The 20,535-nt window shown below is 47.1% G+C and overlaps 1 protein-coding gene across 1 annotated transcript in view; it reads left to right on the forward strand.

The window, feature by feature from the left end:
* The window catches only part of LOC134935781 (uncharacterized), an 81,308-nt gene extending 61,095 nt beyond the window's left edge, over positions 1–20,213 (forward strand). The window contains exons 8-9 of the mRNA XM_063930615.1: positions 583–658; positions 19,862–20,213. Of these exons, the coding sequence (XP_063786685.1) occupies positions 583–658; positions 19,862–20,104 (319 nt within the window). The 3' untranslated portion in view covers positions 20,105–20,213. The remainder of the gene's footprint in view (positions 1–582; positions 659–19,861) is intronic.
* The last annotated feature ends 322 nt before the right edge of the window (positions 20,214–20,535 follow it).

Below are 20,535 nucleotides of genomic sequence, written 5' to 3' on the forward strand. Positions count from 1 at the left end.
GGGGTGTGGTTCATCAAATCGATAGTGTCTAGGTCGACAATGTTTAGGTCGACCACTATAGTTCGACAGTCACTAGGTCGACATGGATGGAAGGTCGACAGGGTTTCTAGGTCGACATGTGCTAGGTCGACAGGTCTAAAGGTCAACATGAGGATTTTTTTTTTTTGGTGTCGTTTTCTTCGTAGAGTGACCGGGATCCCAAATTAGTGCACCGCGTCCCCTCGCATGGCTCGCTTCGCTCGCCATGCTTCGGGCATGGTGCCTTCGCTCCGCTACCGCTTCGCTCGGCACACTTTACCGTTCCAATCGTAGTCCACGTGGATCGTTAAGTATGAAAAAATCCCCCCCCCAAAAAAATATGTGAAAAACTCATGTCGACCTTTAGACCTGTCGACCTAGCACATGTCGACCTAGAAACCCTGTCGACCTTCCATCCATGTCAACCTAGTGACTGTCGTCCTATAGTGGTCGACCTAAACATTGTCGACCTAGACACTGTCGATCTTCAGACCGGATCCCCTATTAGGACGAGCACTACAGGTCACAGCAGCCAGTCACAGCCTCTGGTTCTTGCTATTTCAGGAATCACATAGAAGGCAACAGACCTTCCCAGATCCCCCCAGGCGGTAGTAATGGCCAGGAGCTCTGCTATATCCCTGTGAGTATGACTGAAGTGTCCCTGTTGTGTCATAGTTAGTAATACAATGTAACCTGACATTCACATATTGTACATACTGGGGCACCAAGAGGGGGGAGGGTGGTTCTAATTTCCCGGGCTCAGGCTTGTCCAGGGGGCCTTAGCTAGCCTTGGAGGTGGAGCAACACCCCCTTTGTCAGGGGGCCCATTTATCAAGGGGCACTTTTCCATACCAGTGGCTCATTTAATGAATGTGGTTGAATTCAGCAATTTTGTAGCAAACTGCGCTTGCATGGCAGCCTAGGGGGGCAACGGGTCCTGTAGAAGAAGCGTTGGGCTCCGGGTAGGCAGTTGCGGACTGGTCACAGGTGAGTGTTCCAGTGCGATTTTAGTTGCATGCCCTGCACGAAAACTGGGGTTGATGGAAATGCAGGTAATTGCAGTGATGGCGGCTCGGGCGAGAAGATAGTTGGGATGCCCTGCACTTGGATTGTGGTGATAAAGAAGATTACAGGCATGTCTGCATGGATTTCCGATAGCTGGAAGCAGCCGGAAATGCCAACGGTGTACGTGCGACTGGGAATAAGGCCCAGTGTGTTTTGTTATGGTGTTTTGCATCTATTGAGACATTGTTTCCCCCAGCACCCTGAATGATAACAGTAAGCAGATATAAATCCCACATAATATTAGAATTCAGAGATCTTGGTTACACATATTTGCGCAAATTCACTGGTATGCTTCCCTGGGCTTTCTGGCTTATGCTGGTGTTTTGGGGTGCCACACCCTGCACCTAGATATAGCCCTAGGGACCCCAAATATACAGAGATGCCTTGATGCGGCTTTGGGGCTTATTCACACATTTGCGCAAATATGTGTAACCAAGATCTCTGAATTCTAATATTATGTGGGATTTATATCTGGTTACTGTTATCATTCAGGGTGCTGGGGGAAACAATGTCTCTCCTTTTTTTCTTGCTTAGATATACCCCTCCCTTTCGTGCACCTGAATGATATTATTAAGCTGATTGAGCATCTACCATTATGTATGTGAGTTTTGCATCTATTACCACCTCTGATGGGAGCAGGTGCTGTTTTATCTTTTGCGCTACTTTTACAGTTGAGCGCTGGAGTGGCCCAGTCACGCATTAGGTTATATATATTCCTGCTGCCAGGTTATTACCATCTTTAGCTTCTGCATCAGGTTTCTCTGATTTTCTCTCCACAGTTATAAATAAAAAGATTAAAAACAAATGATATGAGAGTTTATGAGAGCGACTCTCAACCTCATCTGCACGCCTTAAGGTGGATCAGTTTCTCCAACTAGATGCTAAATATTATCGGGACTTTTGTCAGAACTAGTGATGTGCACCGGAAATTTTTCGGGTTTTGTGTTTTGGTTTTGGATTTGGTTCCGAGGCCGTGTTTTGGATTCAGACGCATTTTGGTAAAACCTCCCTGAAAATCTTTTGGCGGATTCGGGTGTGTTTTGGATTCGGGTGTTTTTTTAAAAAAAACCCTCAAAAACAGCTTAAATCATAGAATTTGGGGGTCATTTTGATCCCATAGTATTATTAACCTCAATAACCATAATTTCCACTCATTTTCAGTCTATTCTGAACACCTCACACCTCACAATATTATTTTTAGTCCTAAAATTTGCACCGAGGTCACTGGATGACTAAGCTAAGCGACCCAAGTGGCCGACACAAACACCTGGCCCATCTAGGAGTGGCACTGCAGTGTCAGACAGGATGGCACTTCAAAAAAATAGTCCCCAAACAGCACATGATGCAAAGAAAAAAAGAGCAATGAGGTAGCTGTGTGACTAAGCTAAGCGACACAAGTGGCCGACACAAACACCTGGCCAATCTAGGAGTGGCACTGCAGTGTCAGACAGGATGGCACTTCAAAAAAATAGTCCCCAAACAGCACATGATGCAAAGAAAAAAAGAGGTGCACCAAGGTCGCTGGATGGCTAAGCTAAGCGACCCAAGCGGCCGACACAAACACCTGGCCCATCTAGGAGTGGCACTGCAGTGTCAGACAGGATGGCAGATTAAAAAAATAGTCCCCAAACAGCACATGATGCAAAGAAAAAAAGAGGTGAACCAAGGTCGCTGGATGGCTAAGCTAAGCGACCCAAGTGGCCGACACAAACACCTGGCCCATCTAGGAGTGGCACTGCAGTGTCAGACAGGATGGCACTTCAAAAAAATAGTCCCCAAACAGCACATGATGCAAAGAAAAAAAGAGGCGCAATGAGGTAGCTGTGTGACTAAGCTAAGCGACCCAAGTGGCCGACACAAACACCTGGCCCATCTAGGAGTGGCACTGCAGTGTCAGATAGGATGACACTTCAAAAAATAGTCCCCAAACAGCACATGATGCAAAGAAAAAAAGAGGCGCAATGAGGTAGCTGTGTGACTAAGCTAAGCGACCCAAGTGGCCGACACAAACACCTGGCCCATCTAGGAGTGGCACTGCAGTGTCAGACAGGATGGCACTTCAAAAAAATAGTCCCCAAACAGCACATGATGCAAAGAAAAAAAGAGGTGCACCAAGGTCGCTGGATGGCTAAGCTAAGCGACCCAAGTGGCCGACACAAACTCCTGGCCCATCTAGGAGTGGCACTGCAGTGTCAGACAGGATGGCACTTCAAAAAAATAGTCCCCAAACAGCACATGATGCAAAGAAAAAAAGAGGCGCAATGAGGTAGCTGTGTGACTAAGCTAAGCGACCCAAGTGGCCGACACAAACACCTGTCCCATCTAGGAGTGGCACTGCAGTGTCAGACAGGATGGCACTTCAAAAAAATAGTCCCCAAACAGCACATGATGCAAAGAAAAAAAGGCGCAATGAGGTAGCTGTGTGACTAAGCTAAGCGACCCAAGTGGCCGACACAAACACCTGGCCCATCTAGGAGTGGCACTGCAGTGTCAGACAGGATGGCACTTCAAAAAATAGTCCCCAAACAGCACATGATGCAAAGAAAAAAAGGGGCGCAATGAGGTAGCTGTGTGACTAAGCTAAGCAACACAAGTGGCCGACACAAACACCTGGCCCATCTAGGAGTGGCACTGCAGTGTCAGACAGGATGGCACTTCAAAAAAATAGTCCCCAAACAGCACATGATGCAAAGAAAAATAGAGGCGCAATGAGGTAGCTGTGTGACTAAGCTAAGCGACCCAAGTGGCCGACACAAACACCTGGCCCATCTAGGAGTGGCACTGCAGTGTCAGACAGGATGGCAGATTAAAAAAATAGTCCCCAAACAGCACATGATGCAAAGAAAAAAAGAGGTGCACCAAGGTCGCTGGATGGCTAAGCTAAGCGACCCAAGTGGCCGACACAAACACCTGGCCCATCTAGGAGTGGCACTGCAGTGTCAGACAGGATGGCACTTCAAAAAAATAGTCCCCAAACAGCACATGATGCAAAGAAAAAAAGAGGCGCAATGAGGTAGCTGTGTGACTAAGCTAAGCGACCCAAGTGGCCGACACAAACACCTGGCCCATCTAGGAGTGGCACTGCAGTGTCAGACAGGATGGCACTTCAAAAAATAGTCCCCAAACAGCACATGATGCAAAAAAAAAAAAGAGGCGCAATGAGGTAGCTGTGTGACTAAGCTAAGCGACACAAGTGGCCGACACAAACACCTGGCCCATCTAGGAGTGGCACTGCAGTGTCAGACAGGATGGCACTTCAAAAAAATAGTCCCCAAACAGCACATGATGCAAAGAAAAAAAGAGGTACAATGAGGTAGCTGTGTGACTAAGCTAAGCGACCCAAGTGGCCGACACAAACACCTGGCCCATCTAGGAGTGGCACTGCAGTGTCAGACAGGATGGCAGATTAAAAAAATAGTCCCCAAACAGCACATGATGCAAAGAAAAAAAGAGGTGCACCAAGGTCGCTGGATGGCTAAGCTAAGCGACCCAAGTGGCCGACACAAACACCTGCCCCATCTAGGAGTGGCACTGCAGTGTCAGACAGGATGGCACTTCAAAAAAATAGTCCCCAAACAGCACATGATGCAAAGAAAAAAAGAGGCGCAATGAGGTAGCTGTGTGACTAAGCTAAGCGACCCAAGTGGCCGACACAAACACCTGGCCCATCTAGGAGTGGCACTGCAGTGTCAGACAGGATGGCAGATTAAAAAAATAGTCCCCAAACAGCACATGATGCAAAGGAAAAAAGAGGTGCACCAAGGTCGCTGGATGGCTAATGGCTAAGCTAAGCGACCCAAGTGGCCGACACAAACACCTGGCCCATCTAGGAGTGGCACTGCAGTGTCAGACAGGATGGCACTTCAAAAAAATAGTCCCCAAACAGCACATGATGCAAAGAAAAAAAGAGGCGCAATGAGGTAGCTGTGTGACTAAGCTAAGCGACCCAAGTGGCCGACACAAACACCTGGCCCATCTAGGAGTGGCACTGCAGTGTCAGACAGGATGGCACTTCCAAAAATAGTCCCCAAACAGCACATGATGCAAAGAAAAAAAGAGGCGCAATGAGGTAGCTGTGTGACTAAGCTAAGCGACACAAGTGGCCGACACAAACACCTGGCCCATCTAGGAGTGGCACTGCAGTGTCAGACAGGATGGCACTTCAAAAAAATAGTCCCCAAACAGCACATGATGCAAAGAAAAAAAGAGGCACAATGAGGTAGCTGTGTGACTAAGCTAAGCGACCCAAGTGGCCGACACAAACACCTGGCCCATCTAGGAGTGGCACTGCAGTGTCAGACAGGATGGCAGATTAAAAAAATAGTCCCCAAACAGCACATGATGCAAAGAAAAAAAGAGGTGCACCAAGGTCGCTGGATGGCTAAGCTAAGCGACCCTAGTGGCCGACACAAACACCTGGCCCATCTAGGAGTGGCACTGCAGTGTCAGACAGGATGGCACTTCAAAAAAATAGTCCCCAAACAGCACATGATGCAAAGAAAAAAAGAGGCGCAATGAGGTAGCTGTGTGACTAAGCTAAGCAACCCAAGTGGCCGACACAAACACCTGGCCCATCTAGGAGTGGCACTGCAGTGTCAGACAGGATGGCAGATTAAAAAAATAGTCCCCAAACAGCACATGATGCAAAGGAAAAAAGAGGTGCACCAAGGTCGCTGGATGGCTAATGGCTAAGCTAAGCGACCCAAGTGGCCGACACAAACACCTGGCCCATCTAGGAGTGGCACTGCAGTGTCAGACGGGATGGCACTTCAAAAAAATAGTCCCCAAACAGCACATGATGCAAAGAAAAAAAGAGGCGCAATGAGGTAGCTGTGTGACTAAGCTAAGCGACCCAAGTGGCCGACACAAACACCTGTCCCATCTAGGAGTGGCACTGCAGTGTCAGACAGGATGGCACTTCAAAAAAATAGTCCCCAAACAGCACATGATGCAAAGAAAAAAAGGGGCGCAATGAGGTAGCTGTGTGACTAAGCTAAGCAACACAAGTGGCCGACACAAACACCTGGCCCATCTAGGAGTGGCACTGCAGTGTCAGACAGGATGGCACTTCAAAAAAATAGTCCCCAAACAGCACATGATGCAAAGAAAAATAGAGGCGCAATGAGGTAGCTGTGTGACTAAGCTAAGCGACCCAAGTGGCCGACACAAACACCTGGCCCATCTAGGAGTGGCACTGCAGTGTCAGACAGGATGGCAGATTAAAAAAATAGTCCCCAAACAGCACATGATGCAAAGAAAAAAAGAGGTGCACCAAGGTCGCTGGATGGCTAAGCTAAGCGACCCAAGTGGCCGACACAAACACCTGGCCCATCTAGGAGTGGCACTGCAGTGTCAGACAGGATGGCACTTCAAAAAAATAGTCCCCAAACAGCACATGATGCAAAGAAAAAAAGAGGCGCAATGAGGTAGCTGTGTGACTAAGCTAAGCGACCCAAGTGGCCGACACAAACACCTGGCCCATCTAGGAGTGGCACTGCAGTGTCAGACAGGATGGCACTTCAAAAAATAGTCCCCAAACAGCACATGATGCAAAAAAAAAAAAAGAGGCGCAATGAGGTAGCTGTGTGACTAAGCTAAGCGACACAAGTGGCCGACACAAACACCTGGCCCATCTAGGAGTGGCACTGCAGTGTCAGACAGGATGGCACTTCAAAAAAATAGTCCCCAAACAGCACATGATGCAAAGAAAAAAAGAGGTACAATGAGGTAGCTGTGTGACTAAGCTAAGCGACCCAAGTGGCCGACACAAACACCTGGCCCATCTAGGAGTGGCACTGCAGTGTCAGACAGGATGGCAGATTAAAAAAATAGTCCCCAAACAGCACATGATGCAAAGAAAAAAAGAGGTGCACCAAGGTCGCTGGATGGCTAAGCTAAGCGACCCAAGTGGCCGACACAAACACCTGCCCCATCTAGGAGTGGCACTGCAGTGTCAGACAGGATGGCACTTCAAAAAAATAGTCCCCAAACAGCACATGATGCAAAGAAAAAAAGAGGCGCAATGAGGTAGCTGTGTGACTAAGCTAAGCGACCCAAGTGGCCGACACAAACACCTGGCCCATCTAGGAGTGGCACTGCAGTGTCAGACAGGATGGCAGATTAAAAAAATAGTCCCCAAACAGCACATGATGCAAAGGAAAAAAGAGGTGCACCAAGGTCGCTGGATGGCTAATGGCTAAGCTAAGCGACCCAAGTGGCCGACACAAACACCTGGCCCATCTAGGAGTGGCACTGCAGTGTCAGACAGGATGGCACTTCAAAAAAATAGTCCCCAAACAGCACATGATGCAAAGAAAAAAAGAGGCGCAATGAGGTAGCTGTGTGACTAAGCTAAGCGACCCAAGTGGCCGACACAAACACCTGGCCCATCTAGGAGTGGCACTGCAGTGTCAGACAGGATGGCACTTCCAAAAATAGTCCCCAAACAGCACATGATGCAAAGAAAAAAAGAGGCGCAATGAGGTAGCTGTGTGACTAAGCTAAGCGACACAAGTGGCCGACACAAACACCTGGCCCATCTAGGAGTGGCACTGCAGTGTCAGACAGGATGGCACTTCAAAAAAATAGTCCCCAAACAGCACATGATGCAAAGAAAAAAAGAGGCACAATGAGGTAGCTGTGTGACTAAGCTAAGCGACCCAAGTGGCCGACACAAACACCTGGCCCATCTAGGAGTGGCACTGCAGTGTCAGACAGGATGGCAGATTAAAAAAATAGTCCCCAAACAGCACATGATGCAAAGAAAAAAAGAGGTGCACCAAGGTCGCTGGATGGCTAAGCTAAGCGACCCTAGTGGCCGACACAAACACCTGGCCCATCTAGGAGTGGCACTGCAGTGTCAGACAGGATGGCACTTCAAAAAAATAGTCCCCAAACAGCACATGATGCAAAGAAAAAAAGAGGCGCAATGAGGTAGCTGTGTGACTAAGCTAAGCAAACCAAGTGGCCGACACAAACACCTGGCCCATCTAGGAGTGGCACTGCAGTGTCAGACAGGATGGCAGATTAAAAAAATAGTCCCCAAACAGCACATGATGCAAAGGAAAAAAGAGGTGCACCAAGGTCGCTGGATGGCTAATGGCTAAGCTAAGCGACCCAAGTGGCCGACACAAACACCTGGCCCATCTAGGAGTGGCACTGCAGTGTCAGACAGGATGGCACTTCAAAAAAATAGTCCCCAAACAGCACATGATGCAAAGAAAAAAAGAGGCACAATGAGGTAGCTGTGTGACTAAGCTAAGCGACCCAAGTGGCCGACACAAACACCTGGCCCATCTAGGAGTGGCACTGCAGTGTCAGACAGGATGGCAGATTAAAAAAATAGTCCCCAAACAGCACATGATGCAAAGAAAAAAAGAGGTGCACCAAGGTCGCTGGATGGCTAAGCTAAGCGACCCAAGTGGCCGACACAAACACCTGGCCCATCTAGGAGTGGCACTGCAGTGTCAGACAGGATGGCACTTCAAAAAAATAGTCCCCAAACAGCACATGATGCAAAGAAAAAAAGAGGTGCACCAAGGTCGCTGGATGGCTAAGCTAAGCGACCCAAGTGGCCGACACAAACACCTGGCCCATCTAGGAGTGGCACTGCAGTGTCAGACAGGATGGCACTTCAAAAAAATAGTCCCCAAACAGCACATGATGCAAAGAAAAAAAGAGGCGCAATGAGGTAGCTGTGTGACTAAGCTAAGCGACCCAAGTGGCCGACACAAACACCTGTCCCATCTAGGAGTGGCACTGCAGTGTCAGACAGGATGGCACTTCAAAAAAATAGTCCCCAAACAGCACATGATGCAAAGAAAAAAAGGCGCAATGAGGTAGCTGTGTGACTAAGCTAAGCGACCCAAGTGGCCGACACAAACACCTGGCCCATCTAGGAGTGGCACTGCAGTGTCAGACAGGATGGCACTTCAAAAAATAGTCCCCAAACAGCACATGATGCAAAGAAAAAAAGGGGCGCAATGAGGTAGCTGTGTGACTAAGCTAAGCAACACAAGTGGCCGACACAAACACCTGGCCCATCTAGGAGTGGCACTGCAGTGTCAGACAGGATGGCACTTCAAAAAAATAGTCCCCAAACAGCACATGATGCAAAGAAAAATAGAGGCGCAATGAGGTAGCTGTGTGACTAAGCTAAGCGACCCAAGTGGCCGACACAAACACCTGGCCCATCTAGGAGTGGCACTGCAGTGTCAGACAGGATGGCAGATTAAAAAAATAGTCCCCAAACAGCACATGATGCAAAGAAAAAAAGAGGTGCACCAAGGTCGCTGGATGGCTAAGCTAAGCGACCCAAGTGGCCGACACAAACACCTGGCCCATCTAGGAGTGGCACTGCAGTGTCAGACAGGATGGCACTTCAAAAAAATAGTCCCCAAACAGCACATGATGCAAAGAAAAAAAGAGGCGCAATGAGGTAGCTGTGTGACTAAGCTAAGCGACCCAAGTGGCCGACACAAACACCTGGCCCATCTAGGAGTGGCACTGCAGTGTCAGACAGGATGGCACTTCAAAAAATAGTCCCCAAACAGCACATGATGCAAAAAAAAAAAAAGAGGCGCAATGAGGTAGCTGTGTGACTAAGCTAAGCGACACAAGTGGCCGACACAAACACCTGGCCCATCTAGGAGTGGCACTGCAGTGTCAGACAGGATGGCACTTCAAAAAAATAGTCCCCAAACAGCACATGATGCAAAGAAAAAAAGAGGTACAATGAGGTAGCTGTGTGACTAAGCTAAGCGACCCAAGTGGCCGACACAAACACCTGGCCCATCTAGGAGTGGCACTGCAGTGTCAGACAGGATGGCAGATTAAAAAAATAGTCCCCAAACAGCACATGATGCAAAGAAAAAAAGAGGTGCACCAAGGTCGCTGGATGGCTAAGCTAAGCGACCCAAGTGGCCGACACAAACACCTGCCCCATCTAGGAGTGGCACTGCAGTGTCAGACAGGATGGCACTTCAAAAAAATAGTCCCCAAACAGCACATGATGCAAAGAAAAAAAGAGGCGCAATGAGGTAGCTGTGTGACTAAGCTAAGCGACCCAAGTGGCCGACACAAACACCTGGCCCATCTAGGAGTGGCACTGCAGTGTCAGACAGGATGGCAGATTAAAAAAATAGTCCCCAAACAGCACATGATGCAAAGGAAAAAAGAGGTGCACCAAGGTCGCTGGATGGCTAATGGCTAAGCTAAGCGACCCAAGTGGCCGACACAAACACCTGGCCCATCTAGGAGTGGCACTGCAGTGTCAGACAGGATGGCACTTCAAAAAAATAGTCCCCAAACAGCACATGATGCAAAGAAAAAAAGAGGCGCAATGAGGTAGCTGTGTGACTAAGCTAAGCGACCCAAGTGGCCGACACAAACACCTGGCCCATCTAGGAGTGGCACTGCAGTGTCAGACAGGATGGCACTTCCAAAAATAGTCCCCAAACAGCACATGATGCAAAGAAAAAAAGAGGCGCAATGAGGTAGCTGTGTGACTAAGCTAAGCGACACAAGTGGCCGACACAAACACCTGGCCCATCTAGGAGTGGCACTGCAGTGTCAGACAGGATGGCACTTCAAAAAAATAGTCCCCAAACAGCACATGATGCAAAGAAAAAAAGAGGCACAATGAGGTAGCTGTGTGACTAAGCTAAGCGACCCAAGTGGCCGACACAAACACCTGGCCCATCTAGGAGTGGCACTGCAGTGTCAGACAGGATGGCAGATTAAAAAAATAGTCCCCAAACAGCACATGATGCAAAGAAAAAAAGAGGTGCACCAAGGTCGCTGGATGGCTAAGCTAAGCGACCCTAGTGGCCGACACAAACACCTGGCCCATCTAGGAGTGGCACTGCAGTGTCAGACAGGATGGCACTTCAAAAAAATAGTCCCCAAACAGCACATGATGCAAAGAAAAAAAGAGGCGCAATGAGGTAGCTGTGTGACTAAGCTAAGCAACCCAAGTGGCCGACACAAACACCTGGCCCATCTAGGAGTGGCACTGCAGTGTCAGACAGGATGGCAGATTAAAAAAATAGTCCCCAAACAGCACATGATGCAAAGGAAAAAAGAGGTGCACCAAGGTCGCTGGATGGCTAATGGCTAAGCTAAGCGACCCAAGTGGCCGACACAAACACCTGGCCCATCTAGGAGTGGCACTGCAGTGTCAGACAGGATGGCACTTCAAAAAAATAGTCCCCAAACAGCACATGATGCAAAGAAAAAAAGAGGCACAATGAGGTAGCTGTGTGACTAAGCTAAGCGACCCAAGTGGCCGACACAAACACCTGGCCCATCTAGGAGTGGCACTGCAGTGTCAGACAGGATGGCAGATTAAAAAAATAGTCCCCAAACAGCACATGATGCAAAGAAAAAAAGAGGTGCACCAAGGTCGCTGGATGGCTAAGCTAAGCGACCCAAGTGGCCGACACAAACACCTGGCCCATCTAGGAGTGGCACTGCAGTGTCAGACAGGATGGCACTTCAAAAAAATAGTCCCCAAACAGCACATGATGCAAAGAAAAAAAGAGGCGCAATGAGGTAGCTGTGTGACTAAGCTAAGCAACCCAAGTGGCCGACACAAACACCTGGCCCATCTAGGAGTGGCACTGCAGTGTCAGACAGGATGGCAGATTAAAAAAATAGTCCCCAAACAGCACATGATGCAAAGGAAAAAAGAGGTGCACCAAGGTCGCTGGATGGCTAATGGCTAAGCTAAGCGACGCAAGTGGCCGACACAAACACCTGGCCCATCTAGGAGTGGCACTGCAGTGTCAGACAGGATGGCACTTCAAAAAAATAGTCCCCAAACAGCACATGATGCAAAGAAAAAAAGAGGCGCAATGAGGTAGCTGTGTGACTAAGCTAAGCGACCCAAGTGGCCGACACAAACACCTGGCCCATCTAGGAGTGGCACTGCAGTGTCAGACAGGATGGCACTTCCAAAAATAGTCCCCAAACAGCACATGATACAAAGAAAAATGAAAGAAAAAAGAGGTGCAGGCATCGTAACCGACACAATTGGACTCTCCTTGGGGATTTGTGATTTAGAAGAACGCACAGTTCTTTGCTGTGCTTTTGCCATCTTAACTCTTTTAAGTTTTCTAGCAGGAGGATGAGTGCTTCCATCCTCATGTGAAGCTGAACCACTAGCCATGAACGCAGGCCAGGGCCTCAGCCGTTCCTTGCCACTCCGTGTCGTAAATGGCACATTGGCAAGTTTACGCTTCTCCTCAGACGATTTTGATTTAGATTTTTGGGTCATTTTACTGAGCTTTATTTTTTTGGATTTTACATGCTCTCTACTATGACATTGGGCATCGGCCTTGGCAGACGACGTTGATGGCATTTCATCGTCTCGGCCATGACTAGTGGCAGCAGCTTCAACACGAGGTGGAAGTGGATCTTGATCTTTCAGGTATGGATGGATAGTATACTTGATGACACAGAGGTAGGTAGAGCAGTGGCCTACTGTACCGTACTGCTATATATTATATACTGGTGGTCAGCAAACTGTGCAAAACTGAAATGCACCACAGGTATGGATGGATAGTATACTTGACGACACAGAGGTAGGTAGAGCAGTGGACTACTGTACCGTACTGCTATATATATAGTTATACTGGTGGTCAGCAAACTGTGCAAAACTGAAATGCACCACAGGTATGGATGGATAGTATACCTGACGACACAGAGGTAGGTGGATCAGTGGCCTACTGTACCGTACTGCTATATATTATATACTGGTGGTCAGCAAACTGTGCAAAACTGAAATGCACCACAGGTATGGATGGATAGTATACTTGACGACACAGAGGTAGGTAGAGCAGAGGACTACTGTACCGTACTGCTATATATATAGTTATACTGGTGGTCAGCAAAACTCTGCACTGTCCTCCTACTATATACTACAATGCAGCACAGATATGGAGCGTTTTTCAGGCAGAGAACGTATAATACTGGTGGTCACTGGTCACTGGTCAGCAAAACTCTGCACTGTCCTCCTACTATATAATACTGCTGGTCCCCAGTCCCCACAATAAAGCAATTAGCACACTGAGCACAGATATTTGCAGCACACTAAGCACAGTCAGATATGGAGCGTTTCTCAGGCAGAGAACGTAGATATTTGCACTTGCAGCACACTGAGCACAGATATTTGCAGCACACTGAGCACAGATATTTGCAGCACAATTTGCAGCCCACTGAACATAGAAACTGAGAGGACGCCAGCCACGTCCTCTCACGATCATCTCCAATGCACGAGTGAAAAATGGCGGCGACGCGCGGCTCCTTATATAGAATACGAATCTCGCGAGAATCCGACCGCGGGATGATGACGTTCGGGCACTCGGGTTAACCGAGCAAGGCGGGGGGATCCGAGTCTGCCTCGGACCCGTGTAAAATGGGTGAAGTTCGGGGGGGTTCTGATCCCGAGGATCCGAACCCGCTCATCACTAATCAGAACCCCTCCACACCGACCCGCGAGTCCTGCCTAATACAAGGATTACATGCAATATTGTGTTATGCTGCAATAACTTGTGGCATCGCAAGGTTATGTCAGGTTGTGGCAGCTTTGTGCCCACTTTACACCCTCGCTCAATGCACTGAGAACAGTTGGAGCCAGTGACTGTACTACCAATGGGTGCAGCCAGGGGGAGTGTTAGTACTGTGGGGTTTTTATTGATAGCAAGACGTCAGAGCTAACACTAACCACTAATCAGAGTTCGATTTACAGGAACCAGTCATGAGTCTGGTTACCCCGACATTCCACCACAGCCCTAATAAATAATAATTACTGCCTCTCCAACCCCAACAGACAGCAGCATCGACCACACCTGGAGGGCACTGTCTCGTACACGTCAATATGCTAGAGAGGCTGCAGTCAGCTGAGCTGCTGTGACATCACTGGTCTGCCACGTGCATATTACTCAGCCAATCCACACAGAGCATTTCGGCCAAGAAAGTCTCCAAGTCTGTCACTCAAACCCGGACTGTTTAGTTAGATAGAGACGTCCCTCCCTCCTAACATGACATCTGCTGCAGAGGAAGGACAGGGCGCATGTTGGACTTATTTAGTGATGTCTAAACACTCCAGCTCCCTCAGGACATGCCGGTGATACACAGACGTTCACACTTATCAATTTCAAAATCTGGCTTTATTTGCTGATTAAATATATCACATGCAGAACCCAAATTTTTCTTGGCAAGTTTGGCTCCTTAGACACAGAATCATTATACATATGGAACCAGGGCCGGATCTAGGGGGGGGGGGGGGGGGGGGGCGCGAAGGGGGCGACTGCCCCCCCCTAGCACAGTCATAGCCACGCCCACTTCTGAGCAGAAGAGAGCTCTACTGGGAGAGCCTGAGGCAGAACGATGTGCTGCAGCTTATACCACAGCAGCACAGAGGAGCCAGGAGAGCAAGCGTTACAGAGCATTTGCCCCTCACTTGCTGGTGTGTGGGTACTAGGGCTTTTAAATACAATTACCCCATAGCACAGTCACATGTACATAGAACAATCACAAAGCTCTATCTCAGTCTCACTCAAAAAGTTCTGTCAGAATTGAGAGAGGAGGAGTTAGGATTGCAGATGGGAGGAGTTGGGACTGTAGAGGGAGGAGTCAAGATTAAACAGTAAACCGCCTCCCCCTAAAGAAAAGTCTAGATCCGTCCCTGTATGGAACTCCGCCTAGTGATGGGCAATAGGCGGCCCTGCGAGCTGTCACGTGCGGCCCGGCTCCTTCCTCCCTTGTAGTCAGATGTGCATGTTATAGCGTGTAATAAAAGCAGTCCTATGACTACAGAACAGAGGAAACACAACTCTAGCACTCGCCAGCACATAGAAGCTTGCAATCTGACTTGTGTATGTTGTTATTGTGCCCTGCTGCAGCACTGAGGACGTGAGGGAGGGAATGTCATTAATTTGTGCGTTTTATTAGCAGTCGTACTTAATCTCTGCTGTCGCTGGTCAGGGGCTTCCAAGCGGTGAGGTCCTGTGGCCTGGTCCCAATCCGGAAGGATACGCATGAAATAATATGAGCAGCAGCCTGCGATACAGACATCATGCATAATTCCAGCGTGTTTAATTACACCATTTGTTTCAGTTATTATCTTACATTATGCTAACACCTGCATTTATTTACGCAGGGCCTCATATGGCTCCTGAGGGAGACGCAGGAACACGGCTATTTCAGTCATAGGTAATGGCTATGTAAGGGACCGGTGACTCATTGTCACATATTCCATCCTTCATATCAATTTCTGCTGTAATATTGACGTATATAAGACATTTTATTTTTAATGCATTACGGGGCCTTTATATTGCAGAAGAGCCTGTCAGTCACATCAGGATTTAAGATACGAGTCGAATGATGATTTTTTTTCTTTTTTAATGCAAATGGACGAACATTTTGGAATCAGAAATACATTTCATGGTTATAATTGTGGCCAAACAGAAATCTTTTTTTTTTAAGAGAAATTTGGGAAAGAGAGGCAGGAGGGCATCACAGCAATTTATTTTGGGGAATAATGTGCCCATTTTTTTCAATTCTCGTCCTGTGATCCTGTTTTCTATCAGCTGCCCTGATTGCAGGAGAAGGGATAAGCGCCGTAGACGTAGGAGAGAGCCAGTGGTGCAAGTAGAATTTTTTTCTTAGTGGTACTGATAGTAAAAATGGGCGTGGTCACGTGTCATGAGCCGGCGTGGTTACACAGAACTAGGGGAGTGGCTACATGACAATAGGGGCATGGCGACATTATGCCACACCGTAATGCCCCTTACACATTATGCCAAACACCGTAGTGTCCATTACACATTATGCCACACACCGTAATGCTCATTACACATTATGCCACACACCGTAATACTCATTACACATTATGCCACACACCGTAATGCTTATTACACATTATGCCACACACCGTAATGCTTATTACACATTATGCCACACACCGTTATGCTTATTACCCATTATGCCACACACTGTAATGCTTATTATTACACATTATGCCACACACCGTAATACTCATTACACATTATGCCACACACCATAATGCTTATTACACATTATGCCACACACCGTTATGCTCATTACACATTATTCCACACACCGTAATACTCATTACACATTATGCCACACACCGTAATGCTTATTACACATTATGCCACACACCGTAATGCTTATTACACATTATGCCACACACCGTTATGCTTATTACCCATTATGCCACACACCGTAATGCTCATTACACATTATGCCACACACTGTAATGCTCATTACACATTATGCCACACACCGTAATACTCATTACACATTATGCCACACCCCGTAATGCTTATTACACATTATGCCACACACCGTAATGCTTATTACACATTATGCCACACACCGTAATGCTTATTACACATTATGCCACACACCGTAATGCTTATTACACATTATGCCACACACCATAATGCTCATTACACATTATGCCACACACCGTAATGCTCATTACACATTATGCCACACACCGTAATGCTCAATACACATTATGCCACACACCGTAATACTCATTACACATTATGCCACACACCGTAATGCTTATTACACATTATGCCACACACCGTAATGCTTATTACACATTATGCCACACACCGTTATGCTTATTACCCATTATGCCACACACCGTAATGCTTATTACACATTATGCCACACACCGTAATGCTTATTACACATTATGCCACACACCATAATGCTTATTACACATTATGCCACACACCATAATGCTTATTACACATTATGCCACACACTGTAATGCTTATTACACATTATGCCACACACCGTAATGCTTATTACACATTATGCCACACACCGTTATGCTTATTACCCATTATGCCACACACTGCAATGCTTATTATTACACATTATGCCACACACCGTAATACTCATTACACATTATGCCACACACCATAATGCTTATACACATTATGCCACACACCGTTATGCTTATTACCCATTATGCCACACACCGTAATGCTTATTATTACACATTATGCCACACACCGTAATACTCATTACACATTATGCCACACACCGTAATGCTTATTACACATTATGCCACACACCGTAATGCTTATTACACATTATGCAACACACCGTAATGCTCATTACACATTATGCCACACACCGTAATGCTCATTACACATTATGCCACACACCGTAATGCTCAATACACATTATGCCACACACAGTAATACTCATTACACATTATGCCACACACCGTAATGCTTATTACACATTATGCCACACACTGTAATGCTTATTACACATTATGCCACACACCGTTATGCTTATTACCCATTATGCCACACACCGTAATGCTTATTACACATTATGCCACACACCGTAATGCTTATTACACATTATGCCACACACCATAATGCTTATTACACATTATGCCACACACCATAATGCTTATTACACATTATGCCACACACTGTAATGCTTATTACACATTATGCCACACACCGTAATGCTTATTACACATTATGCCACACACCGTTATGCTTATTACACATTATGCCACACACCGTTATGCTTATTACCCATTATGCCACACACTGTAATGCTTATTATTACACATTATGCCACACACCGTAATACTCATTACACATTATGCCACACACCATAATGCTTATACACATTATGCCACACACCGTTATGCTTATTACCCATTATGCCACACACCGTAATGCTTATTATTACACATTATGCCACACACCGTAATACTCATTACACATTATGCCACACACCGTAATGCTTATTACACATTGTGCCACACACAGTAATGCTTATTACACATTATGCCACACACTGTAATGCCTATTACACATTATGCCACACACAGTTGTGCAACTGACACCATTTTATGTCCCACACACAAAAATGCCCCTTACATATTATGCCTCACAGTAAGGCTTCTATTTACTTACTGCCAGGAGTTTCATGCCAAAAGATGCAGCTTTCTGCATCTTCTCTTGGCAGCGCCAGCGTTTCCGGCACTTCTGGGTAATTCTAATCATGCAGTGGCATAATGCCCCCCTGTAGTGCTGCTTACACACGCAATGCCCCCCTGTAGTGCTGCTTACACGCATAATGCCCCACTAGTGGCGCTTATACACATAATAGCCCCTGCAGTGCCTTAAACACATAATGCGTCTAGTAGGACTTACCGCCCTACATACTCGTTGCCAGGGGTTTCTTACTCGTTGCCAGGTGTTACATGCTGGTTGTCAGGGGTTTCTTGCTCATTGCCAGGGGTTTCATGCTCATTGTGGACAGAGACTTTGCGCCCTGCGGCGCCAGCGGTAGGCTGGTGGTACGACGTACCACCACCATATTTCTTAATGGTACGCCGTACCACCCCGTACCACCCTACTTTCAGCACTGGAAAGAGTAGATGCTGAAGATGCACAGGCAGTGCACAGTACCACTGCGCAGAGAGGGGTAGAAATAACAGAAAGCATCCAGAACCCAGTTACTGGTACTGTGCCTCCCTCCTCACATAAGAATAATACAGATACTGAGGGGTACTACAGTAGATCTGACAAACAAGGTCTGTATATTATTCTCACATATACAGAAGGAGGAGAGTATATAAGGGACGAGAGAAGTGAGCGTTTGCCCTTATATAGAGAGCAGGTACTGAGAGTTACATACAATAAAGGACGTTCAATGACCCAGAAACAGCTGCATTCTGCAGGATGTGTAATCTGTGCTGTGAGATCATTAAGGTTTGTCCGTTATTACGGCGGCAGCCGTGATGTGCCTAATTCTCCAATTAGGAGGTTTCCAGCAGATCTCATTCCTGGGGCTCTGTCTGTGGAACCAGCTCCGTGACACTATGGACACTTGGCTGTTAATACTGGGTACACTGGCACCTGGGCACCGCGTCTTCTGGTATTCAGTTTGCAAAGTCATTTAGCAAATTAAACAGCCATGTTTAAATGTGTGCTATTCACCCGCTGCACAGAGGGGCCCCTCTGGACGTGAAGAAATACGCAGTGGTGACAGCAGCTGTTTAGCCGCGCTTAGGCCGGGATCAGCTGCTCAGGTGACAGCGCAGTAAAGCGTCTCCAAATACCAGTCCCAGGAGATGTAATGTTTTGCTGATCACAGAGGTGGCTCTTCCAGGAGGTGCAGAATAAATACAAATAATAATAATGAATTCTCTATATATTGCTTTTCCCCCTATTAGGACGCAAAGCACCATACATTATGGCGGAGGGTGCAGCCATCTTGGGCGCGCTCCTTTGCCGTCCTATGTACAGTTGAGCTTACAGTCTAAATTCCCTACCCCCAGCGAATCTACCAGTATGTCTTTATACTTTAGGAGGAAAACAGAGCACCTGGGGGAGCGTTATACTGAAACAGGGAGAACATATAAACCCCACACTGATAGGACACTGGTTGCAATCGAACTCCTCACCCCAGCAATGTGAGACTACACTGCTAATTCCTACAAATGTAAATTAGCTCCTTAGAGTGTAAACTCCAATGGTACAGATTAATAATCTCACATTGTGCAGCACAGCAGCGTTCGTCGGCAATAAATAAAATAATAGCCGTCTGGCATGTAGCCGCCATTCCTGCGCCGGCACATAATAATAATAATAATAATCAGTGTACAGTATTGTTTGTGCAGAGCTGTAATTTGCACCTTGCCCGTGTATGCTCTCTCTGCCCATTGAGACCAATTATTTAATTGTTATGTACTTTCCAGGCTGCTGTTCCCAACACCAGGCACAACGCTGTCTTCTTGAGGGGCAATGAGACGGCCGTGCAGGAGTTACAGCTGAAGCTCAGGTATCAGGAGGGCAAGGGTCTCCGAACAGTGGACTCAGCGCATCAGCAAAACATTGAGACGGGGACTGCGGACGGTGACCCCCAAACACAGGACACGTCTATCAGCTTGCCTGGCAACTCTGTCCCAGGCCTGGGGAAAGGAACGCAGCCAGTGCAGTGATTGTAGGGTTACAGTACAATATGTATAAGCATATGATGTAAGTGTACTCAGCACAATACAGGTATAGGACACTTTACTGAACATAGCGGTGGATGCATTACGCCCGGAGAAGTGATAAAGTGGAAGGCGATAATGCACCAGCCAATCAGCTCCTAACTGTCAAGTTACAGGTTGGGTTAGAAAAATGACAGTTAGGAGCTGATTGGCTGGTGCGTTATCACCTTCCACTTTATCACTTCTCCAGGCTTAATACATCTGCCTCATTGTTTTCTAAGGATAACGTTTTCATTGATACGGTAAAATGACGTATTGCCTGGATGTATAAAGTGAGCGCATTCCCATGTCTGGCAGATGATTTGCCGCAATTCTCCTCCTCCTTCTTATGAAGCCATCTTTGCTGATCGTCATGTATTTTGTATGCAGCAGTTACA

Source organism: Pseudophryne corroboree, chromosome 6 (genome assembly GCF_028390025.1).
Source record: "Pseudophryne corroboree isolate aPseCor3 chromosome 6, aPseCor3.hap2, whole genome shotgun sequence".
Classification (NCBI taxonomy): Eukaryota; Metazoa; Chordata; class Amphibia; order Anura; family Myobatrachidae; genus Pseudophryne; species Pseudophryne corroboree.